This window comes from Lichenostomus cassidix, chromosome 1 (assembly GCF_008360975.1).
Source record: "Lichenostomus cassidix isolate B80296 chromosome 1, HeHo_3.0, whole genome shotgun sequence".
Lineage (NCBI taxonomy): Eukaryota > Metazoa > Chordata > Aves > Passeriformes > Meliphagidae > Lichenostomus > Lichenostomus cassidix.
The window spans coordinates 68,060,864-68,086,827 of NC_139479.1; the positions used below are offsets into that span (position 1 = coordinate 68,060,864).

The window sequence follows — 25,964 nt, forward strand, 5'->3', positions numbered from 1 at the left end:
GACACTGTCAGAAAGGGATGTCACGTCCCCACGCCGAGCCCGGCCAAGGGGACTTGTCAACCTGATGCCTCCCGGGCCACCGGGGGATGCCGGGCCGGGGTCGCGGCGCCGGGAGCGGGGAAGGGCGGCTGCGGAGCCCGGCGGCTGCGGAGCGGCAGCAGGTTCGTCCCCCGCGAAGCGCTGCCCGCTCCCCGCCCTGCCGCCGCACCGCTGCTCGCCCGCTGGACCCGGCCTCTCCCGAAAAAGGTTGCTCCGGCTGGCAAAGGCTTGCCCACAGCAGGGCACGTCCAGCAGCGCCATCGCAGGGAAGTGCCAGGGCGGGCGACTGCCGGGACGGAGTTGGAAACTTCGCAGCGACAGCCCCAGACGCGCTGAAATCCGAGAGTGAGACTGCGCTCTCAGCCGGGGCGCCTCCGGGTTCTCATCTCCGTGCCGCATCCACAGCCACAGATCACCGTAGTCCCCGTCCTCCGCAGCGGCTGGGATGCTGCCTTTGAGCTGCGCGTCCCCCGGCTGGCTGCCGGCGCCTCTGCTCTCCCGCAGTGCTCTCGGATCCGCTCCCGCCGGGAGCCAGGCAGCGCGGCTGCGGTGTCTCTGCACTCCAGCTCTGCCGCACTGGGTCCCCCCGGCCGCCGTGCTGCTCTGCGGCTGGCCACGGCTGCCCCGCGGTCCTGCGCGGCTCTGCGCGGCTCTGCGGGAGCGTCCCCGGGCCGAGCGCAGCGCTGCTCGCCAGCGGGTCACTCCAGAATGCGACAGCGGCCGCCAGCTTTCTGTGCGCCGTGTGGGGTGTCCCCAGCCGCCCGAGACGCTCTGATCCCCCTTGAAAGGGCTTTCCCTGAAGTCGTTCATTTAAATTGAGAGGAAGATCAACATCCTCTGGACCTCGGTGACTCCTTGTAATGGCAAAAACAAAGACCTCTGCAACGCACCCAGAGATTTTTGTAATCCTCGAGGGCTGGTGTAATTTTTTGGCCATGTATATGTATTTGCATCACATAATGTAACTCTAACCCTAACATGAATATACACACCATTGTGTTATGAATGTCCAATTTGTATCCATTCACCCACTGGGAACCCATTTTCTCAGCTGGACCCAGGACACATTGTTGCAGCAGCCTCACTTCTCCTGGGCTGTTGCCTTTAGCATGCCATACTTTCCTCTAACAACTTATATCAAAGACAATGCTGGAAAAAGGCAGAACAGTTAAGTAACTCGCACCCAAGATGGTACTTGTGCTGTGTCCACTGTTTCAACCCAAACCCCAATATTTTCCTGAAAGCCAAATCACTACCAAACATACAGAAAAGTGACATTGCCCTTAATGCTGAACAGCTCTGCCTTCTGGTGGGAAAGATACTTTTATTTTAGTATATGTTCAACTGTGACTGGTGATGCACAAAATTATTTTGAAAATAGTAGGAACCAACAAGAATATCCAAAACTGGGTTAAGTTACATTTAAATGTTCAGGTAGCTCCAGTTTGTGTCAACTTCTTATTCTCTGCTCTTTCTCAGCCCCGCCAGGACTTCAACTAAAGTTTCAGAATATCAGTCAAGTAATTAAAAATAAGCAAAGAAGCAAACAAACCAAACAACATAGAAGCCACACCTAGCAAACAAATAAACAAAAAACCAAATCCAAACACTAAACCAAATTTAAAAATTCACTCCAAATACATGTCTTTTAACATGTGTGTTCAAGATCTAATTCTCTCTACAGCACCTAAAAATTAATTTGGTTTTCTACTGAACAGCTATGGAGTAGAGGTAAAAAGAGACTTCCTTGTATGGTGAAATAATTTCATCCTCTAGGAGCTTCTTTTTTTGCCACACAACCTGAAGTCTGTAGTTTGAATCTTTTACAGTCCAAATTCCAGCTGGAAACTTTCTAACAGCCATAGAAAAAACCCCACATAACCACCTGTAGACAAATTACCACAGCCATTTCTCTGAGCTGGCTTTTAGAATTACAGTATTTAGATCAACATGTCTGACTATCAGGCAGAGAAATAAAACCTGGTCATTATTCCTTTTGTTATGCTTTTAAAGTGAAGTACTCATTTTCTTCAATTACTTCACTAAAAATGGGGGATTTGCCATTCACAAGTGATGATAAATTTAAGTTAAAGATTAGCTAGCAAGGTCTGTGAACCACTTCAGTACCACTTAAGCACTAAACGGGAAGACAAAATATTTAAGTGAAACTTAAATAAGCAGAAATCATATTTTGTCCTTCTGGCAAGGTTGAATTGAGGCCCTAAAGGCCAATTTAGGACTGATAGGGAATAAGGATGTGATTGGGAGATTGCTGGGCTCTTTGGTCAGCTTAGATGCTTTTGGAGAAAGTGAGACCAAACTCATTCCATTTAATAAAGCCTTGTTTTTCAGGTCAAGGTGTGCAGCATTATGGTGAAAAAAGATCCAAGCTGAGAAAGCAAATGGAAAATACAAACTATTTTAAAGAGCAGTTTCTCAGTCAAATGCACAATCAAGGAGGATGAAGAAAGAATTTAGGAGGAGTCTCTGTGGTGGCAGCATGCTGACAGGAAGGTTACTCTGTGGAGGACTTTGAAAACACACCTGAAGGCAGCAATGCCTCGGGAATTAAGGATACAGAAAGGGAAATGAACATAACTGAGACAGGAGAAAAACACTCAGCAAAGCAGGTGCATCAGAGGACAGGACTGCTTCTACACCCAAATTCTATGAGAACTGGCACTTTAAACAGCAGGTTCAAAACCGGTTTTTAAATTATTAATTCTTAATTTTAAAATGCTAGAATCATCTGCCTGACTTCAGTAGCATGTGGCATTTGGATCAAATATTGAGAAGAATAATACTTTAAAAAAATCTTGTCAAGCACAACAAACACCAAAGGCAGAGAGATACACACCAGTGCAGACTTCTGCCTCTATACACTAAAAGAATTTATATTTTTAGATGAGGGGACCTATTGGGGACCAAGTGACCACGTGGTGCCAACCACAACATTGATCATCAGGCTGCGTAAGATGGGGAGTTGCTGAAGGAGTGTTGAGCAGGGAGGAGCCCTTTGGGAGAAGAGGGCAAGGAGTTGCAGTAAATGGAACTGTTGGGCTGAGTGGAGATAATTAATGGAGCTGTTCAAAGATCAATCCTTGGGGCAAGTTATGCCGTTCACTGATGACCCTGGTCAAGTATTAGCGAGTGCTAATGAGATGTTGGGATGCATTGTGTGTGAAGGGGAGAGTGAAAACACCATGCTTGTCAAGTGGGATGCTTTTTAGGAATACAGTAGTGGTCACGGTAAGAAATACAGAATACTGAGAAGTCCAAGGTCCCAATCATAAGGATGAATAATAGGAAATTCAAGTAGAAGATGGAAACTCATCAACTGGAAATAATAGCAAAACATTATGTTGTTTATCCAGTCATGGCATGACTAAGACCTATGTCTATGGTACAGCTCTGAATAAAGCAAATACAACCTTAGGCTCTAGGAAAGACTAAGAGGGAAATTTAAATGCTTTAAGAAAAGCCACAGAGCGATCTCACCCAAAACCTCACACAGTTGTGTTCCCCCATGTTTTGGGGATAGCAGTTCTGATGTAGGGAATATATAGCCTGCACCACTGGAGGGGTGCCCTGTAAATACACATCTGCTTCTTCTAAGAAAACAAGAGTAAAGTTGGAAAATTACAGCTTTCTATAAATACAGGCAGAACACCAAGAGAGGGAGAAGTACTTCAAGGTCAAAAAATGTATTTGTGTAAGAATAAAAGGGTGTGAACTCATGCATACCTGTCTCAAGAGGTTCTGAAACAGTCCTCTGGTAGAAACAGAAGAAAATATAATGACTTGCAAGCTGCAATTTCATCATTTTAGGGAAAAAGTGATAGGATATGGCAACAGGGAAGAACTGGATTTGATAACCCAGAATGAACTTTGCTAGCCTTTCCTATCCATGCAATACTGCTTGTCTGTGCATTGTCACCAATAAATTGCTGTGCATTTTGCTGATGGTCCACACCCAGGATGTGAATGTGCCTCTGCCAAACTGCTTTGCATGGAGCTCTGTCCCAACAAATCTGGCTCACATTGCCCTTCAAGGCAGAATGAAGAAGTCTCTGGCTGAGACAGAGATCAGCACGGGTTGGGAAAACCTGCACTATTAGTTGGAAAACACTTTTCAAAAAGGTAGTAGATTTGTTTAATTACTGGAAAGAGAAAATACAGGTAAGTTCCACAAAGAACACAGTCTTATAAAATTAGTTTTTAAAACATAAAAGTAATTGCTCACAACAAGCAACTTAACAGGGTATGTTTTACGATATTTATTGACTTCAGTGGAAACACAACGCAGTTAGCACCTCACAGGATAAAGCTCCAGGGTAATTAAAGGCCAAGGAAGATATCTACATTTTCCTAAATGTCCCGGGGAGTTGCTTAGTCTATAAACAAACTATTCTAATGGTAAAGAGGCACCATGGGCAGCGATTTTTCCCTACAGTGACAGAATCAATGCTTTCCTCCATGATGCATATAATACAACTCCTATTTACTGTAGAAGCAATTTCAATATTTTACATCTATCTGAAATAAATTGGGAAAAGTAGGAATAAAATAGCCATATTTTATAATTTACTGAGGTCCCCAAATGGGGCACATTATTCTGTTTAACTCCATAATGGTCTTTATGTCTCAGTGCATACACTGCTTTGTAGAGAATAAACAGTAAATAATTTCATTAGGGTTCTAGACTTCACTCTAACATATAGAAGAAGATTTGGATTCCTAACCATTAGTATCTGATGTTTCCCTATTTCATGGAGGCTGGGTAACCTTTCTGTGAGAGACACAATGCTTTCCCATGATCTTTACAGTGCTGGTCTGCAAATATATGGCAAGTGTGAAGATGGATATCCATGGACAACGAAAAACAGAAGCGACGTCTTGGGAAAGCTCTGGGAGACAAGGTAGTAACACAGTGCTATGTGTGTCACTGAGCAGGAGAATCCTCAAGTGAACTGCAGATTATTCATCCTTTATGAAACACTGGAAAGGCTTGCTGCGGGGAATAGCATGCGAAGTATGTCAAACAAATATTTAATTTAATTCGAATAGATAACACTCTGAGGGCATGAGCAGCAAAAGACAGTACAGGAAACATGAAGGGATGCAAATTTGTTTGAAAGAGGACTGCCAGCTCTAGGAATAAGTTGATGAGGCAGTATCCAGTGCCTATGGAAATAAACATAGGAAACAAGGAAAAAGCTGAAGGAGAAAGTGGTTAGAGGTGAGGACCAAGGAGACTGAAGACAACCCCACGGGGATACAGAGAGAGATAATGGGGAGAGAAGGCTGAGGTGGGGCATACCAAAAGTTCAAAAACTGCTTCACCTGGTAAAGAAACCAAAGCATGGATTCAAAAAAGGAGATGAAACTGAGGTGAAAGAAAAGATTGCTCTGCAGATGGCATTTCAGAGGACAAAGGGATATGCAGCGGTGAAGGGAGACAAGGAACAGAAGACTGCAGGAATGAGAAGTGAAGGTCAGATTCAGATGGCCTGGTGCATAACTGAGACACTGCAACTTCTGCGGTGTCTCAGCTCTGGAGAGTGATGGATTAGCCAGGCTATCGGCAGCTGCCGCCTCCTGGCATTCTCTGCAGTCAACAGTGGGAGGCGACAGTGACACAGACATTCAGCACCTCCAAAGGATGGCGTGGGGAGAAGCCTGGTTGGCAGCATCAGTGGGGGCAGAGTTTTGTCTAAGGCAGTGCAGAGGCAGGATAGGGCAATGCTATTCCAGTAATGCATTTTGAACAGGAGGCTTAGAGAATGATTGAGTGGCATGCAAAAATGGGAGAACAAGGCAAGGAGAAGGGACATCCAGCACTGCTTATGTGATTATCACAACCTATTTCTCTGCGAGTACTCTTTTCAAACACTCTTACAGTTTGTGTGACAGACCATGATTATGGACTTTGTCAGAATTTTGATATCTACAAGAGAGGATCTGAGTATACTGACAGAGTTGCAGACAAGTGGGGAGACTGAATATATTTTTCGATAAGCCGAACATTGGCCGCAAAGACTGAAATAGATTTATTGTCAGTATTGTTAATTCTTCAATTCTGCAAACAGTATAATTTGAAAACAGTCTCAACTAGTCCTAAATTCCCTTTCCAACTTCACTTATTAAAATTGCCAGTCACACTGTATTTCTGTGAGTGCTTGAAACCAATGAAGATGAGTGCTGCTGTCAAAGGAAGTGTTTTAATTTTCCCTTCTTCTGGTCACTTGTTTTGTCTCAGCTTCCTTCCCTATAGTCACACAAGTATTTGGGCAGTGAATCAGATGGGGGTTAAAACTAAAGCAGGGAGAAACTGGTGAATTTTGAAAATGGAAATGGAAATAAGCAAATACATTCACTGTTACATTTCACCTTCCTTGTTGGAGGTGCATTAAGTTTTCTCTGAAGCAGCTCTCTTGTTAGTAACACAGTTCTCCACTCCAGACATACACACGTGGTTCATTATTTTCCAGGTCGGGGCTGCTATTTTTGTTCTTGCCTAACTTAAAAAAAAAAAAATTCAGAGAACGTAATACAGTGATTTGGGGATTTCTGAAGACATGAACAGTCAGTAATGAGTTTCAGTGAGATGATTCAGCTAGAGCTGAAAGTCATGCCAGATGGCCTCAGAATGGCAATTTCCCTTGGATTTACAGTGAGGTTTCACATTTTGTGCATTACTCAGTACCATGAGGTTTTAATGATCCTCAGGCAACTTATATGGAAGCAAATATTTTTTTAATGTAGTTTTTCAAGTATACAATTATGCTGTTGCATATTTGGATGAATAGAATGCTTACCCTAGAATTTAACAAATTAACATGGACTACATGCCCTCTGTTTCTGAAGTGAGACAGCCCAGCCAGATGACTCCTTTTTAAATTCAGTTCTCATATAGAAAGAATGTGAGGATCTAAACAGAATTCCTTCAGAGTTTTGTTATTTCTGCTAGTGCAGCCTTACATTTATTTTAGTGTCAGTAGTTTGTAAGGCCATGGATTAAAATTCATGAGAGAACAATACTTTATTACTATGTTTTCTAGTTCTTGATGTCTGGAACAGTACAAAGTAAGCATTTCAAATGAACTACCTCTTGCTGTCAGGGAATTCATATTTCCTCCTATGAAATGTCATTTATACACTGAGATCACAAGGAAAAATGCATGTTTTCACTGAACTCCTCACCTGCTGCCTACCCAGGAATACATCGCCTGCAAGGCTATTTCTAAATTCCAAACCTCTGAGTAGCTGGAAGCAGACGGCCATTTTCTTAAATCACCTTTGGAGAGAAATATTCCCTTCTCCCAACAAACAGGTGATTTCCTCTCTTCCACTGCTGAGTTACTCTGGGCCAAAGCCAGTGACAACTTCAAGCTGTTGTATTTTGAGGCCAAGCAGAGCAAGGGACAAGTGCTGACATCCTGTGACAGCAATGCCAATGGCAAAACATTCCAGAGGCTTTATATGGATCAAGCTTCTCCTATTGGAAAGATTCTCAGTGCTCTGCTGAGAGGAATAGTACTTACTACCATTAATGAGAATTCAAACAATCAGTTGAGGACTTGGGATGTTTTTATATAAAGAAAACCTAGCTCAGATGATTTTTAGAACTCGTGTTAGAAATGCATCACTTATACTAATTTCTCTGTAGTTAGAGCTGGTTTTAAGAAGGAACCAAAATAACTAGTTCTCAAATGATTATAATAACCACACCACCACATTCTGAAATGATATTGTGTGAGAAGTGATTGTAGGAACCAGCATGTGAAGCAGATCTCAGGGGTGAGAGCAAGGCCAAGGAATTTTGGGAGGACTGCAGATGAAACCTTTTAGAGTTACTTTCTGGAACCAGATAGTTCAAACCTGAAAGGGTGGTTAAGTGAGAGACAGGTTACTCTTTGAGTATGTGACTGAAAAGTGCAGCTACATACTCTTGGATGGCTGTGAGGGCACAGAAAGAGTATTGAGGAGATATACTTTCCACTTGAAAGGAGAGCAAAAATGTCCTTGGAACACAAAAATTATAATTTATATATATCTTTGAGTCGTGGTCCATCTAATCTAGGTCCTGCTTTGAGATGTGATTATTGCCAGAAAATTCAGAAGAAGGTGCAAGTAGAGTGCAAGGAAGTGTGATGAAAAGCTGTTCTGCATGGAAAACTCATCCTAACATCTATCTGAAAAAGGCTTCCAGTCTTAAAATAGGCATCACCCCTCTAACACATATTGCATCACCAGAAATTTTATGTCCAGATATTCTTGCTATCTACAGATCTTTGTAGACTTTAAGGACAAAGGGATGGTTCAATCAAATAGTATGAAAATACTATTAATAGTATATTAGTAATAATATTAATATTTAATAAATAGTATAATAGTAATAATATTAATATTTCAAATAGTATGAAAATACTATATCAATCACAGGACATGATATTTTACACAATTGCTGTTCTATAACTACTTTGATGAAAAAATCCCCTCTACAAAGACATCCACTGGCAAACTCCTGACATGAAGGTGTGGCTCTGCTTTCTCGTCTCACAGTGGTTTCTTCTAATAACTGATCATCTCTAGTCCTAAAAGTCTGTGCTTCCTTCACACATTGAAGCTGCAAAGCTTCTGCTTCCCGAGAGTGGTTTCTGCTAAACTTTCCCCTGTTTGAGGAAAGTGCTTTCTGATATGCATCCTTCTTATGAGGATTCTTCTGCTCTGGACTCAAGCCCTTTCTCGCAAAGAAAATCAATTGTTCTCTGCTGTCTCTCACAATAAGGGATCTCAGAGTTGCTTATTGCTCTTCTCTGTTTCTTCCCCATTTTTCCATTGTTTTCTGAAGTTGTGTGAGCACCAGTGCTAAATGTCATATATACAGTATCAGTCTCCCAGTGCTGAATGTGCAGGTGTTATCACCCCCTCACTTCTACTTGCTGCATCTCTGCTTACTCATCCAAAGATCTTTACAGCTTTTCATAACTGTAAGAGCTCACATTGATTTGTGCTGACACCAGAAACTCTAATTACTCCTGGGGTTACTCCCTTCCTGCTGATGGCCAGACTACAGTTCCAGGCAGGGCTGATTTCAGCCTGGCTTTGCTGCATCCATCACTCATCAAAACCGATGCAGTGGGAATGTGAGTGTGTTGGATTTATATGCTCAAAAGTGCAGGGAGCTTGCAGTCCACTGATCAAATATGTGGCTCTCCAGCTGCTAAAACCTGTAACCACAATCCACATGGACTGCAATGGGGATATGAAATTGCACCTGAAAAACTGAAGATGAAATCAGAACTTCACTTATAAAGGAACTGCTTTTCTTGTCAACATGTCCATAATGAGAGGTTTTTGCAGATGTGGCACACAGTCTTGAAACACATAAGGTGAAATAGTAGCTGGTCTATCTATCTTTTCAAGCCGTGCATTGCACTGGAACAACCTCACATCTGCCAGGAATTTTGATCAGGGAAAGTTCCACTACATTGCTGCAAAATCCCTCTTGTACATCAGCTCAGAATGCATCTGCTGATGGATCTACATAAGAGGACTTATGATATTTACACTTCATCCCCTGGGATTATGACAGTAATTTTGGAGAGACAGGGAATTATATCAGCAGAGCATTGTATTTTAGGAATATGCAGTGGTGAGGGAACAGAGTAAATAATCTCAAGTCTTTCTATAAATGACACTTAAAAATGCCTTTGGGGCGGGGGAAAGAAGACAGAACATTTTTTTAAGTGCATCTAACATTTAGTAACTTCTAGTGCTTATTTTTAATGAAAGATTGGTGAAATTAAGTTTTACATGAAACTTAAGAAATTCTAAGACTATGGGAAAGAAGTTCAAGCATTATAATCATATATTTGGCACCTACACAAATATATGGCATATATCCAACTGTTCCACATTTATTTCTAAATTAATCCTTTTCATGTATTTTGCCATTGCTTTCAGTGTGTTATGTTCCTTTGTAACATATTTGTTTTTAAGAATACCAGCTAGCAGAGGTGAAAGCAAAACAATGAGGCTAAATATCTGGAAACTTCCACCAAATCAGGAGGTGATCTCTGTTTTTTACAGTCAGAGAAGAAAGAAATCCCAAAACCTTTTTCTTTTGCAACATGGATCCCACTGGAAATGCAGAGATATTTCCATCACATCCAGTCCCATCTAAACATTTTCCTTCTACTTTCCAGAGCAGAACAATTCTGCAGGCATTTACACCTGTCAAGCGGATCTTTCCCTAACCTGCAAGTTAACTGTGGGTTGTCATTGCCTCTCCAGAGCTTGGGAAGCTTTGCCTATCAGAAGACCTGCCTTGGTGCTTACCTCCTGCCTGGCTGCTAAGTGTGAGGCTGCTTGAAGCAAGCAGCTCATCATTTCACAAGTTTTTCCAAGAAGTTTCAGATACCATTTCCAGAAATACAGCCAACTTCAGCTGCCAGGGGGATAGCTACTCAGTTAACCACCTTGTGGTCAGACCAATCCCCCAAGCCAAGGTTCAGCCTGAGCAAGGTGACTGTGCCAGGCTCAGGAAGAATGTCCCATGTGCCAGGTGATGCAATACTCCAGATGTAGGGGAATGATAGCTTTCTCTAATCTTGGGGAAGCCGAGAGTAGAGAACTGAAGAGTCATGGGACCAAAAGGGTCCTCCTGCAGCATGCAGCCAATGCGCTGGGGCACCAAAGCTCAGATGTATAAAGGTGTCTCCACCTCCAGAAAAGGTCCAAGTTCAGGCACCTCTCCAGTGGGTGGTGGTAAACACCAGCACTCCCCAGCCAGCACACCACAGGAGCCAGGGCTTCTTGTACAATCCGTGGGCAGACACTCCCTCTGGGTCTATCCGTTTACTGTACGGTACTAAGCAATAAAAAAAGAACTAACAAAACAAAGCAAGGAAAAAATACAGCAAATTTTCCCCCACAGATGAAACCAGAGTGTGATAATAAGAATAGTTGTGGAGGCTGTCTGCCTCAGAGGCAGCCATCAGCCCAGAGGTGCTGCTGAGGACACGTCCTGCTGCTCATTTCTGCAGCCTGGATATGTGTGCTGCACCATGGGAAACGCCAACAAGGGCAGATGGGATGAACCTGTGTGGGATGTAAAATATTCATCACACCCGTTTGGTGTAAATAAACACGAACAGTGGGAGTATCCCTGTCTGCAGAAGGGAAACTACTTGCTGGGCTCTCTATTCTTCAGCTCAGAGCTGCATACACACAAGCGCTGCTATCTCTGCACCTCCTGGTGTGTGTGGGTTTGCTTTGACTTCTTGGCTGCCCTCATTATTGCACTTGGGTGACACACTGGTAGGACATCTCATTGTCCAGTCCTTCTTCAGCCCTATCCCCTACACAGTCACTGGAAGTACAGATCCTCTGCACAGAAGATATCTGAAAGCAGAACACACTGCACGTGTGTGTGTGCTTGTGTGCATGCAGGTGTGTGTATCCATGCACACAAACACGTGACTATCTTCCCATATAAATCCCCTAAGAAACTAAATATCTGGTAATCTCCAGACTCAGTCAATTCGACACTCCAGTTTTAATCAGGCTTATGCCTATTTAGATACTAAACATTCCAGGACTGGGACGTCATCTTTATGTCATCCTCAAAATGTCTAGCACTTGTTGGGATAATTGTGGAATAACAAAAATTTTAATGTCTTTCTTTCTATTGAAAATGCTATATGGAGCTCAAATATTAACAAAGAGGAATACATTAAGGCAGCCAAGTGCTTTCTGTTTTCAACAAACCCAGTTCAATCCCATCATCTTTTTGTTCCTTATTCTGTGTAATTTGATTAAACACAAGCTAATGTTAACTTAAATAAATTGTATTCCACTTGCAAATAAGAAGAAAAAATTGATTTTTCAAGTGAGGCTAGCCTTTATGTTTTGTGATGGCTAAACCCTTAGTATTTCTGCAATTAAATTGCTGGCACATAGTTTGCTTGATGGACATTTAACATTGCCAGACTTTTGTTATGGATAATAAATTGTTCCTCCTATTAGACTGTAGAAGCACTAAAATCACTTGAAAACACTTAAGTTCTATTGCACTGATCATTGTTGCCAATATTATTATAATGCCTATACAGGTTATTATTGGACATGTCTACATTAATGGAGCCATGCCATTTTGCCCTGAGGGAAATGTAAAACCACCAAACAAAAGTAGTGCTGCCAGAGGTCTGAAAATCCAAGCAGGCAGAAGGTAGGGAAGGCCATGGGTATGTATCTGAGAGCAGGAGAGCTCCTGGGATGCTACGATGGGAATCTGCAGGTGAAGCTTCAGCCACAGAATGAATGCTCAGGTGATGCCTGAGGTTGGCCACATGGGAGAGAGGGACATGGATCTGCCAGAGGGACAGGTTACTGAAAATTAACCACCAGCATGTAAATATGTGTCAAGTTATTCAGCGGTCACTGCTTCTTCTGGGAGGGTAACTTGGTATTTCACCCCTCTCTAGGCTGATTGCAACCTTCCTTAGACTTTTGTTCAAAAATTTCATTTTGAAATGACTTCTGAAGATTATCTGTGAATTGAGGCATGGCCTCCCCCATTACAGCAACTCTAAAGAGTGACATTTGGTCTCATCTTAAATATTTTATGCACACAAATATGTGTGTAAAACAAGAGATGTGCTGAAAAGTTTGCCTCTGAAGGGAGGCTTCACTTTTTGACTCCCAAAGAGAAGATGGGATCCCTCAGATCTAGACAGGCCAAGTCTTGTGCACCACACTGCTAATCAGAGTTATGGTTTCCTTATTTACCTCCAGAAAGGCATATTAAAATTTTCATTTGTTAAATATTTCTGTTCTCTCATGGAAACAGAAAAATTCTTCAGTTTCTGGTGTGATTAATACTTTCATATATGAACCTTGCACCTATTGACCTACACTGAATTGTCAAGCCTTTGTTCTGCTACATTCCTACTAGAAACCTTGGTAGAGTGTCTCTGGGGAGTAATCAATGAATCAATCAAAGAAAAAACCCTCCAAGAAAAAAAACTACTAAAACCAAATGATGATCAATCTGAGGATATTGCCTCTTCGCTGTAAGAGAGGAATTTAAAATGCATGGAATTTAGAAGAGGTACACATTTCTACTTACTCTTTTGCTGAACTTAAAGTACAGCAGGAAAACACTGTGATTTGGGTTTTCTCTGTCCTCTGTATGATAAGAGGCCACAATAACACTGGACCCTATTACTTATCACTGCTTTTCACACCCCTTCCAATGTGTTGCCAAACCGCTCAAGCCCAGACAAATATCCCACTTGGAGGCTGCCAACATCACAAGAACCACTTCCAACTCTCATTCTGTTTTTCCCTCTGAATGCACTATAAAATCAAGGCTGTCAAAGTCAGTTGCTTACACAGAGATCGATAATACAAACAAAAGGAGAAAATAAATTCACTTTTACCTGATGCTTGGCATACATCCTAAATATATTTCTCTTCAAGGACAACATGTAAATAAAGAGATCTTTAATTTTTAATGGCCATTTAAAACCTTTTCAAGAGGAACATTAGAATGCTTGAGGCTATTTCTTTTTTGTAACAAAATTTGAAATATTTATGTGTAACTAACAAAATTCTTCTAGCCAAAGGATACAAACATAGTCTAATTTGCTGTTTTTTTTCCAAAACAAGACCATGTAACTACACCACTGTTTCCCAGGGAAGCATATTCTTCTACCTCCTGTAACTAAAATGTGCAGGTTTTGTCACAGCAGTGTCTCTAAGAAGGTCACTGAGGACACAGGGAGAAGCCAACAGGTTCCCTACACCTTTTTCCTTCTGTTTTGCAGGGCCTGAAGCAGAGCTGGCTGTGCTGTCTGGAAGCAGTGTAGCATCCAGGTACCCAAAGGATGAGGAGGGGAAAGATACTCAGCTGCTTTGAGGTTTCTGTTCCTACACTGCCTGACTTCTAGCATATACAGCAAATAAGCAGGGAGCCTGGAGAAGGTGATTTCCTTCATTTCACAAACCCCAATCCACTCCTTGGGTAGACTGACCATGTGTGAGTGGCCTGCAGGTCCCATAGCATCTGCATTATAGAGTCTTCATTGCAATGGTTGTGAGTAAAGGAGTTCACCTCTGGATTCTTACTGCCCTGTTTTACTGTAACTAATAGCCCCACATACCAAATCTTGTGCATGTCTCCTTAAGAAGCAGTTTAGAAAGATCTAAATGATGACAGAGCTTCTTTTGATTTTTTTCCTCCCAAGCAAACAAAGTTTTGTTTTCCTTGCAGTAAAATGTTTTTGATTCATTATACTAAACTGTCAGGGCTTGATGAGTCCAAAGAGTATTTTTTTCAGGACACAGAAGGAAAATATTGAGCTGCTCTGACTGCTCTGGTCTCCATCAGAAGCACTGAAAAGAATGAACTTGCTCAATACAAGACATCTAGACTAACTGTAATCATGAGGAGGGAGGAATGGCACTACTCTAAGGACTATTCTTGGGCCAAATTCAAACATATTTTGCAAATGCTGGGAAAGCACTACCCCTGAAAGCCAGAAGGTCAATCTTTCTGATGGGTGCTGGCTTCTTACCACTCTGCCACCACCAGGCATGAACAATAGATATATTTCTCCTGAATTTATTCTCTGAGACAGCTGTGAAAATAAACCATTTTCAGCTTAGTTTGAGATAATCTCTTGAAATGTTAGGCCAAATTAATGTTTTAGAAGCAATGCTGGGAAGTGCCAAACAATTTATAAACAGCATGACTGATTTTGCCTCTAGCACAAGCGGTCATTAGCATCTGGCCAAGGATGTTACATGACACTGGGAGGCATATTTTCCATTCACAGGACAGGAACATTACTCTCAAAAAGACACACAAGCACCCACCTATTTGTTATTTGAACAAGGGGAAATGTTTTCCTTGCCTGTCCTAGATTTTTCAGGATATTGCTGTGTGTGTTTACTTTTCTGGAAGACGTGTTGCATATCCAGAATTAGATGTGCAGGCAAACATGCTCTGGTTACTGGTGACATGCCTTTCCCAGTCTTCATAGACACAAAGCCCTGGAATGCCATTAAGTACTGCAGTGTTGTCCCAGCTCTTGTTCAGGACATTTGTGTGCTCCTCCATTCCCAGCTGATCCTGCTGCACTCATCTGCTGGGATCTGTCCTGAGCTGTTCCTCCCCCATGATGAAAACCACATCCAGAAGTCATGCTGAAGTCTGGAAACCTCTCCAGGCTCAAGCAGAGTATGGGACAGACACTTTCCCTTACCTGTCCCACCCTTGAGATCTGCAGCCCAGAAAGGATCCCTTTCCCTCACATGCACTGTAGCCCTGGAGTCCTCCTCGGAAATTTCAGAGGCAGAACTTGCTAATGGGACTCCACTTTGCTCCTCCTGGGGCAGTCTGGATTGCAGAGCCACTAGCCCAGTCTCCAGGACACAGTGCAGTTTGGCCACAACAGCCCTCAACACAAACACTTTTGTGCACTAGAAGTGTACTAGAGATATGTGTACAAGAGATATGAAAGTGGATTTTTTTCTCCCTGTTTAAATCCAGGAAGATTTTCCCTTCAGCACTGTCACTTTTGGTTACTCTCCTTTAGATGGCACTGTTACCACTCCAAGAGAGATCACTGCTGGTGGCTTTGCTGAACAGGGCTGAAACTGGGCCAGGACTATCACTATCACTGGGCTAACAAGCCAGAGCAGGTCAGGAGTGATCCAGATCAGGAGTCTGGAGATATTTGCTCTAAAAAGTCTTCCCGGTGTCACTCCAGCTCCTGTCAGTCAGTTGCTCCCTTTGGCATACCAGTGCAGCACCAGGGTTGCATCAGCAAGAGGAACATCTGACAACATTAAGGACAAACTTAATCTGCTCCTCTTCAGAATTAATTTGAAGCAGTTCCAAAAGTCAACAAGAGTCATGTGCATATATGAGGGGTTTAAGCTAATACATTTGCTAATTAAATAATAATTATAAGCCAAGCTCTGCACAGGCACTGCAATCATTACTTTTCCTGCTTATGTCAAAACCACTGCTTTAATTTTTTTTTTGTGTGTGTGTCTACTGCCTCAGTTATCACCTGTTTTGATTGCCTAGGCTTTTCCCAAGGATAGAAAATTGATTTAGCTGGTATTTAATGGGTCTGTATTAAATACTGCTACATGTTGTGCACTTCTAGATGCCAATTAAAAGAATCTTGCCAATTAAGAGCATTTTCAACTGAGAAAGAGAGATGATTCCAGGATACAATTCAGCAGTGATCTGAAACAGTCAGAAAACAAATCCAAAAAAATTATAAGAAAATGGCTGTATAAACGGAAAGCACTCAAATAAACTGCTGGTGTGGTCCAACGCTCTTTATTACATATGAACACTCTCTTTCTACAGTTAAATATGTCTGTTGGACCACTTGCATTGGTGCTTTTCCCAGCTGTGGAGAGAGAATAGAATCTATGAGCAAGACAAGAGAGCCACAAGCATTGGCAGACTGCTACCTGCATGCAAATCACCAGTCCTTGGGCTGTCTTTGAGACTCAGTCCTGTCCTCACTGCTTAGGAACATATTTCCCAATAGAATTTAGGTCCAAATATGAGGAAAAATTTATTTTTTGAACATTATTTTGTTGTGATATGAGGAGAGAGAGACATTGGACACCAGTGACTACCAGTCCAAAAGAAGGTCCCTAGTACCAAAATGGGATTGGGCCCTCAGTTAAATAGAGTGGAACTGCCAGCTGGACAAATCAACACCAAACTTCTCTAGAATAAAGCCACACTTTTTTCTTGAATGAATGTTTTTCCTTTGCCAAACTTCAGTTCCACTCAGACCTCAACCATTTTGCCTGCAGGGTTCTCAGAAACAAACACACACAATTGTTATTATTTTTATAATGTGAAAAGTTTTTTTCCATGCTGACAAACTCAAAGCCAGGCAACTCAATTTTGCTCAAGCTTTCAGACAATAATGCCATCTCAGAAAATGTCTACAGATTGTATTTTCAAATGACACTCAATACTTGTAAGTCTTTGTCTGTGTTGCAAGAGAACTGATTGCCCAGTTACACAACTGCTTGAGCAGTCCCAGATCCTCCCACTGTATGTAGGCTCTTAACTTAAGCATTGAACTTAAGAGTGCAGCAGCCTTCATGCTCCCTGGAAGTCTCAGATGAGACAGACAAGTACCTCAATCAGAAGTTCAGCTCTTTGGTGCTTTAAATAGTTTTCATGAAGTACTCACCTGCCTGCATGCCCTAAAAAGGGAGCCTAAAGCAGCCATATGCCTAAAGGAGGTACCACATCTGGGTGGATCTGAAAACAAATCTACATCTAATCCTACCCAAACATGAAAGTGCCTGAATTCTACAGGTGTAATATTTTTTTCACCTTCAGGCACTCATAGGGGCATTACTGCAATCCCCAGCTGGCCTGAAAATACAGAGGAGCTGGGAACATGAGGAGCAGCTATGCTTGGCCATGACATGGAGAAGATACTGTTAAATAAAGACACCTGAGTTGTTCCATTTAGGAGGCATTTTCAGGACAGATCCAACATGCACCAACAGAATGACAGTCATCTCAAAGCTCAGTTGCAGCAGCTGTTCTCATTTAAAACATATCCAGAGGAGATGAAGGAGACATGCCCAAGCTTCCAGAGTTCCTTCAGCAAATTGTGAATGAGGTATGTGATGAAAAATCTCTCCCCAGTGGAAAATGCACAGACAAAGCTGAGCTGACAGTGCTCTGCCCTTTTTTATTTCCCTCTGATTTAAACAAGGATACTCCACAGTCAGCTCAAAAAAACCCAAACAAAAACCAACCAACTCCCTAAAAAACACCCCAACCAGAAAAGCCTCCCAAAACCCACCCAAAAAGGTTAAAAAATGCCAAACAAGTCCTGAAATACAGAAATGTCAAGTCTAAAGAAAAATAGAGGGGGAACATCTCCTGGGAAGGTATGTAAAATATTTAGGACATTTAAAAAACTCCTTGTTTTTTCAGTTCAGTGAATCTCCCCTGGCAAGATCAGCTCCTACTTAGGGAACAGTGTGCACTGCGGTTTTTTATTCAAAGGTAACCTTTCCCACTAATATAAAAACCCCCAAAACTAAATAAAGTTTTTCCGATTTTTTAAGACTGGCTGAATTTAGGTTTTGTTTTCTCGGTTTTCTTTCTCCCCTCTAACACTGAAAATTTATTCTTGTCTCTTCTGAAAGTACACAAAGAGGCAATCAAGGGTATTATGTGAATCTTAAGTCCTACTGCTGGTGATTGTCTGCCTGTTTTACAAAGTAGCTGGGACACCAACTTAATCTGGGATTTATAAAATACATGGGCATCTTGTGAACCAAGCCTGGACCTCAGTGCCCAGCTATATTCTCTACATCACTAAACTGCTTTTGAAACAAACAATACCTACAAGTCCTTCATGGTTACTTTAGTTGTCTTAAAATTTATTCATTTTGACCTGAGTGAATAAATAAGGTTCTCTAATTACCAGCAACATTTTCTTTGTGCTCCCTATACCTGCTGCCTGTAGTCTTCTACATACTGAGATAATGTTATCCTAACATCTTCAGGAACTGGCAACCCTGTAACACGGACACTCTGCCTGATCCACGGTGAACAGGAAGAGTAGATAATTATAGAATGAAATCAAATAGTTTCCTTCATCTAACAGCTCTGATAGCTCTCAAGTATCAATATCCCAGTTACATTTTCAATTCCAGCTCTAGCAGTCAGAGACTGGGGCTTCTAAGTTTCCACATCTCCTTTATTCCTAAAAACATCCTGAAGCCAATGCTCGTGACAAATACTTCACTCAAAATTTTTCCTTTTCCAAGTTCTTGAGCTTTTATTTTCAAAAATATGGCATCAAATTATTAAACTTATCAGATTGGATGACATCTACACTTTGCACACAATTTCTTTGGTCACCCAAACCCCAAGCTTGGTTACTTCACAGAGGTGCCAAATTTCCTTTGTCAGTGCAGATTTTCTTCCTATGATTCTATGAAATTAAAATTCCCCCTCTCATAATAATCTTTGTAAATAAATTACATGCTTTGTCTCAAGAACAAATTTTCAATGACTGCGGAATTAATTTGGGCAAGTGACAAGTGTAAAGGCAAAGTGTTTTTCAATCGTAGGAAGCACCCATTGCTCTTACCTGCCTGAAAAAGTACTGTGTTGTTATGGCAAAGACATCAAAACCACAGCTGGCCCTTTTAAGCTCATCTCGGATACTGATTAGTTGCTGGGACTGTTCATCACACTTTTCCTTCAGTCTCTGAATTAACTGCTTTTCAGTGTCTCGACCCTCTCCTGGTTTGGGGGAGAATCCATTCTTCGGGGTGGTTGGCCTTTGCTTGGGATGTCCTGCAAAGGAGAGAAGAAAAGACCATTCAGGCCACTTGCTTTATGTGTATAGACATGACCTTTATGTGTTTCTATGGCCTTTGGGATTCATCCCTACAAAAGGAAAAAAGGTCCATAGCACTCACACAGAACTTTCAGTTTTTCAAAAAAAAGGCAAGAGCACAGTGAAATATGTTTCTTTAGGGGCCAAAGCTCCAAGTTTTTTAACAGTCATCTCACCTCAGGCTCTGAGCCTGAAGGTCTTCTGTGAGTTGAAGAGGGCTGTCCTAAGAGTGTATCACTGAGAACTGAGGTTGTTGGAGGAAGGAATCACTTGACCTCTGCTAGACATCTGCAAGAACAGAGGTCTGCATCTTGATGTGCGATGCTTGACTCTCTCGAATGGCAGTGAGAGAGATGGGTGCTTCCAGGTCAGAATTCACCTTTATCTTATTATGGGTGTAGAAAACAGCTAGATGACATTTCTACTCTACACATGGTTTCTTTGTCCACCTGAACCCCAGGCTTGGTGACTTGACAAAGGTGCCAGTTTTCCTTTGCAGACTTCATTTTGCCTCTAAACAGGACAATGTGGGGCTGGAGTTGTACCTCCCTGAATGCAAACACAGCATGGATTGCTTACTACTGAGATATCACTATTACTTTTTATCTACAATACTGCAGTCTACCTTGAGAGTGCCCCTTGCTCTCACCTTTATAATATGTCTAAAATTGCAGCACTTAATAAATACGTATGGAAGTGCCACCAGGTGCCACAGAATGCACAGGAGTTACATCACTGGCTCTGCATGGCTGCTCTCTCAGCATCATAAATCACACCAGATTCACTACACGGCTTGCCTGCAGAAATACGCCCAGACAAACTCTGGCTGCTCTGATGTGCTCCAAGTTGGCTTGAAGCAAGCCTGATGCTCTACAAAGATGTGAAAGCACTGGTGTAGCTTGTGTTTAGGGTGTCAGCTCAAATACAGTGTCATATTCATATCAATGGCACAAGAACCAAAGCTTACTCATGATAAGCCACTTCAGGGCAGTGAGACTTTTTTCCTAGGTTCACATTCTGCTTGAGTCAACTATCCATTTCTGTGGATATACAGTTATGAGGATGAACCAAGAAGGGGCAGTGCTCTGTTAGCATCAGCACTGCTCGGAAAATCTGTTTTGTGTTTGCCTTATTTACTTTCTGAAAACTCTTCTCTGCAAATATTTATGGCCAGCTGGGCATCACCTTTGCACAGCTCACTGATTTTTTTTGCTGCCCTCACTCTCTCCTCATCTGATGCCCTTTAGCTTGCTCCTGAATGCTGGCCAGGAACCTCTGGTCTTCCACAGATCCTCTCATTAGTCTCCATCTTTTAGCCTAGAAGCTAAAGTCAGTAAGAAAGAGGGAGAAAATGTGAGTCAGACACCTTTGTCCCACGTGTGAATAGATATGATGGGCATGGGTCTGGAACACTTCTGTATTAGTGGAAAAGGTTGTGTATGCAAGAATACAAAAATAAAGAGGACAGTTTGTGGTTTTATAGTGTTGTAGTATACAGTTCCTGAAAAACAATACAGAAACCATGCCTACAACCAGTCTCCAGCAATCACTGCAATAGGTGACATTCTTCTGTTGTGAATATTACCTATCCTTTTCCTAAAATAATCCTTCCACAGAGATGCCTCTGATGGTATGAGTCTGAGCCAATTTGTAAAGTAGAGCATTAAAAATTACAGAGGTAATTTTGTCAGATGTGCTTCAGATCTTTTAGATCTATAAGACTGTGGTCTGGGTGTGCAAATAGATTTTTTAGGGAAATTTTACTAGATCAGGCAGGGGAACAGTATGGCTTCCTCAGAGCAATACCCCAGGAGCATATTCCTACTTTTCCACATCCCCAGTGTGTGTGGAGCCATTGGGAGCATATTTTCTATCTTGCTCCACTGTGTCCTGGCTCCAGGCTAAGCTTACAGGGAGCCAGCTCCAGCAGAGATGCTCCCTCATGTCTCCAAGTATCTCACGGTGCAAAGAGCCACAAGTGCAAAAAAAAAAAAAAACCCCTTTGAAACTCTTTGTGTCCGTGACTTGCATTTGTGAAAAAGAATACCATGTTTTGCAGTGTCAAGACTAATGCCATGTGGTTGGAAGACCTAAATAATACAAAACAAGGGGTTTCTGTTATTAAGAGATTTCAACCAGCGTAGCTATTGCCCTCTATCCATTTTTCTGTCACTTAATGCCTGTCAACCTTTTTGTGCAGTAATGGTATTTTCTTAGAGACTCTTCCATTCATGTTAAGGGGCTCGTAAGTGCACAGTAGGTAATACCACAAAATAAGAAATTCATGGAAGCAACAGCCATAAATATCTGTCCTTTTAGTATAAAAAAATCTTTTAAGAAGCACAGTGATGTTACAACAGAAGGCTTAGAGAGAAGTGTAGGGGAAAGCCCTTGAAATCAGTTAACATTTAATTAAAACAGAAACCCATCTGGTTGCTTAGTCTTATATCTTTCTAGCCTTCCTGTTCACTGGAAGATTTGAAGTGCATATCTCTGTGTTGTCCTTGTCAGTATTATAAGCTGCCCTTGTAAATTAAATGGTGCTATTCTCCTCAGGGATAAATCTGAATTTCTCGGTTCATTTGGGTCTGAAAGGCAGCTTACTAAGCTTATTCTGCCATTGATGTCTCTCTTCTGTTGCTCTGCACAAAACAGGGTATATATTAATGATGCTGGCCCTGATCCTCAATGTCCTTTTTGCTGATGGTGGGACCAGAGGGGCAGACCCAGTGTATGCTGAAATCACTGAACCCCTTTGATCCACTTCAAAATTCCCAAGTCTTTTTTATCTATGTGAGTGTTTGAACTAAGGAGACATAACAAGTATATACTCATAATTAACACTGTCCACGAGGATTTAGATGGGGAATACAATTTATTTGCCTTTAAACTGTTCCATTTCCAACATTTCAGTAAGGAAAGTGAGCAAATTACTTTGAGACAATTGATATCAAGAATTCTGTAGAGTGACAGATGTCTGAAACAGTTGGCACCATTCTAAAATGGAGTGGAAGGAGAGCACTTTCATCTATGCACACCTGCTCCTACACACAGATCTCAGAAATGGTATTGCATCAAAGGAGAAAACTGAGATCCCTGCAAGACTCTGCATCTCAAAACTCCCTTGCAAGTCTTCAGGAAGACTGATCCAAATTCTAAAGATCAGGTTCAAGGCTAAAAAAATTTATGTATGACAGTCAAAAACCAGCACTGATTAAAAGGAAGTGAATGTGAGAAGGTCAGCAACGGAGGCAAATACAGCCTAGGAACAACACGCAGAAACTTTAGAGCTTGTTTCATGGCCAGATGTAGCTGTGGTGGAGTTACCTGTGAAACACATTCTCTCTCATCAAAAAGTGTAAATGGTGCAGGAGCTTGTGATTCTGATGGAGGAAAGGCTGTTACTGCCCCTTAGCACCAGTTACACTCTGTGTCCTCTTCAAAGGCTGCTTTGACTATTTTTTGAAACTGTTAAGTAGGTGAAAAAATTGTCATTTTTGCTTTGTTATTGCTCTAGCTATTTCAAAGAATGCCAAAGGCTACTCTAAAATAGAAATGAAGATGAAGTTTATTTTCCTACTTGATCCTTACAGAGATAAACAAATTTAGACTGCCTTAATTGCAGACAACCAAGCTGAACAAATTTTAAATCAGTCTGATGGATAGAGGTCAGTTACTCAACCTCTCATGAGAATGAAGAAACATTTGAGGCTTCATGAATTGGATACGCCAAAAATTTAAGCCTTGAAAATTATTAAGTCATCCATGGAAATGCAGACCTCCTTAGGATAATACAAGTACACTGTACAAATACTCCTGTGTTCCACTTGGCTTTGTAATCCTAGTGGAAGCAAATCAGCTGTGCTGTAACATGCTGCTACAGCCACACTTGGTGCTGATGCTTAAACTGGACTCCCACCGTTATAAACACTGGTGAGCTTCTAGTCTGGCACTTTCTGCAGCAAATTCTTTGGATCTCTCTGTGATCTCACCAGGTGAAAAATAGCCTGTAAATTATATGACTCAGAGGACAGTGTTAAGTTCATCTTTTTACTCTAATATCTTGGTAGGGAGAAGAATTCTGTGTCCTGTTGGTGCCTAGGAAGATTAAATTTAACTTTCTGTTCTCTTGATTTTGTTGGTTGAGAAGGAGAAGAACAGGGACTGAGCTTAGTAATAATGGAGAAACTCTTGTTTCAAGTTATAGGAGCTGGAGAGCTGCTCTACACACTTTATATTTGCCACCAAATGAAGCAACATGGGGTTCTACCCACCACATGTTATAACTCAAGTGTTATATAGCGGTAAAGAAGACATTTTAAGTATTCAAAGCAGGGTCTGAAAAATGAGGCAACAGAAGATAAACTGCAAGCACAATGAAATCAGTGAGACCAAGCACGCTCATTTCAGAAGCATTTAGATCAGCCAAAGGCCAGCCCCACAAAGGCCTTTAGGCACCTTATCTATTTGTTAATGTACACTTAGTAGACATAAATAGAACAAGTTCTCTTCATTTTAGCAAATAAAAAAAGTGTATTCTTCAGAAATGTTAAAACCATGTGTTTGTGGCCAATATTGAGGGATAAGTTGACAATGTCCCAATAGCACTTTGAAGGTTATTTCGATAGATAATCCCTTTTCCAGTTATGCACAGAAATAGTCCAGGAAATCTAGTGCCTCTACATAAAAGTAAGGGTAGATTCTGAGCAATACACTATCACTCCAGGCAGTTGTCTGAGGTGTCTTTTTTTTTGCTATATGTATCTTTTCTCTTTTTATGTAAGAAAATTATAATGATAAAGAAGATGTTCCTGTGCCCTTAAACATGTAATAGCCACAACTCTTTGTTTTGAAGGAGAGATGATTGCATGGTTATAACAAAGAGAACAAAAGTCTATTCAGCTCATGCATTGGTATGATAAAGCCTGCTGTAGCCAGCTTAATGAACCTTGGACACAATCAATCCTCACTTAACAATGGTAGGTCTCAGATTTGAGTGTGTTAACAAGAGATGCAAAGTCAACAAGTTTAAATCTTTCCTGAAACAGTGCTTTTGGGTTCATAAATACCTGGTGAATGGAGTTTCGTGGCTGTTACTGCTGATTTCTTAGGGGACGAGACAGCCGGTCTGTTAGCATCCTGATCTTTTTGTACTTCTTTCTTCACACCTGGTTTAGAAAAAAAATTAAAGGTAGAAAGACATCTGGGTTATAATTTTATTCATAACTGTACAGAACCGTGTCACTAAGAAACATACCAAGATGGCAAAATGTAAGTATTTCACCAATACACATCCTGGGCTTCGAACAGAATGATGCTACACAGAATTTTGGGGTTGGATGCCAACCTGCCACATCTGCTACCACGACAGTGCACATGTGGCTGAGCTGACATGCAAAGCCCTGGAGAAGGACAAAAGAAGGCCTTGATTCTTATCTTGGTTTTTGAGTCATCTGCACCATGACAAATGCCATTGAGGCACAAATAGCTACACAGGTAACCCATAATATCTGTTCTGAGTTCTGTGTTCTGCCTCTTTCCCTTGCTGTGCAAACTCATTCTGGGCTGCAGGAGAAGTGGAATAGGACTGTGCAAGGCTGACTGAAGTCACCTGCAATTCCCTGCCCTGTCACCTTTTCCACAGGTAAGGAAGTTGCCTTTTGTGGTGACCAGCTTTCCCATAATGGTCTCCTGCAGGCAAGAGAGAACCAGAAGCATGCAGGACGTGTCAGAGCTGCGCTGGATGTGGCTGCCCAGACACAAGAGAGTGGCTCTCTGCCTGTGCAGTAAGTCAGGCAGGGACACAGGTGGGCAAGCACATTCAGTGCACAAACTTACAAGGCACTACAACAATTTGGGATGAAACAGGGCATGGAATATTTCAGAGAGAGGCAACTCAGTGTCTGTTATTATTTGTCGCAGCACTGGAGCTCTCTGGTCAGGGCCTCAGGATGGTCTGCCAGCTGTCCAAGTTCTGCAGTCAGCCACTGACTCTTGTACCAGGGAGATACAACTCCATCCCAAAGCCAGAGTGGCCACCCAAGCTCAGCTCCTCCTGCCCACCCACAGCTCCCATGAAAGTATCTGTGGGCACCATGCTGAGTGCACTAACATGAGGTCCTGCCCTGCTTGTTTGGCCATGGTGTGACGGCCACAGACACAGGATTTCAAGCAGAAAACAATCATCAAAGAAGTAAGGAGAAAGAGCAATAAAAAGCAAAGCCCTGAGACAACAATGTATTTTCCTGTTTGCTTTCCTTTTTTAACCATTAGTGTTTGTTGAGGGCTGTGTTTTAGCCTGACCTGTGTCACAGCCCCTGGATACACAGGAAAAACAGAGAGACTGAAGGCAAATGACTTGTTAATAGAGGGAAAACAAAGTTTGCCTTATTAACCTTCCCTTCTCTCATGACTACAGTCACAGACATCTTATAGGAAAATGTCCCACAGCCTCTGAAGTATCTGAAGCAGGAAAACAAAACCAGATTTTCTTGGTGG

At 41.9% G+C, this 25,964-nt stretch overlaps 1 protein-coding gene across 4 annotated transcripts in view; it reads right to left on the minus strand.

Moving 5' to 3' along the window:
• MTUS2 (microtubule associated scaffold protein 2) overlaps positions 1–25,964 on the minus strand; it is a 262,109-nt gene that overhangs the window by 29,676 nt on the left and 206,469 nt on the right. For all 4 annotated transcript variants that reach the window (XM_085062168.1, XM_085062149.1, XM_085062144.1 and 1 more), the window contains 2 exons: positions 24,536–24,634; positions 19,215–19,423 (listed from right to left, as the gene is read on the minus strand). In XM_085062168.1, the coding sequence (XP_084918294.1) occupies positions 19,215–19,423; positions 24,536–24,634 (308 nt within the window). The remainder of the gene's footprint in view (positions 1–19,214; positions 19,424–24,535; positions 24,635–25,964) is intronic.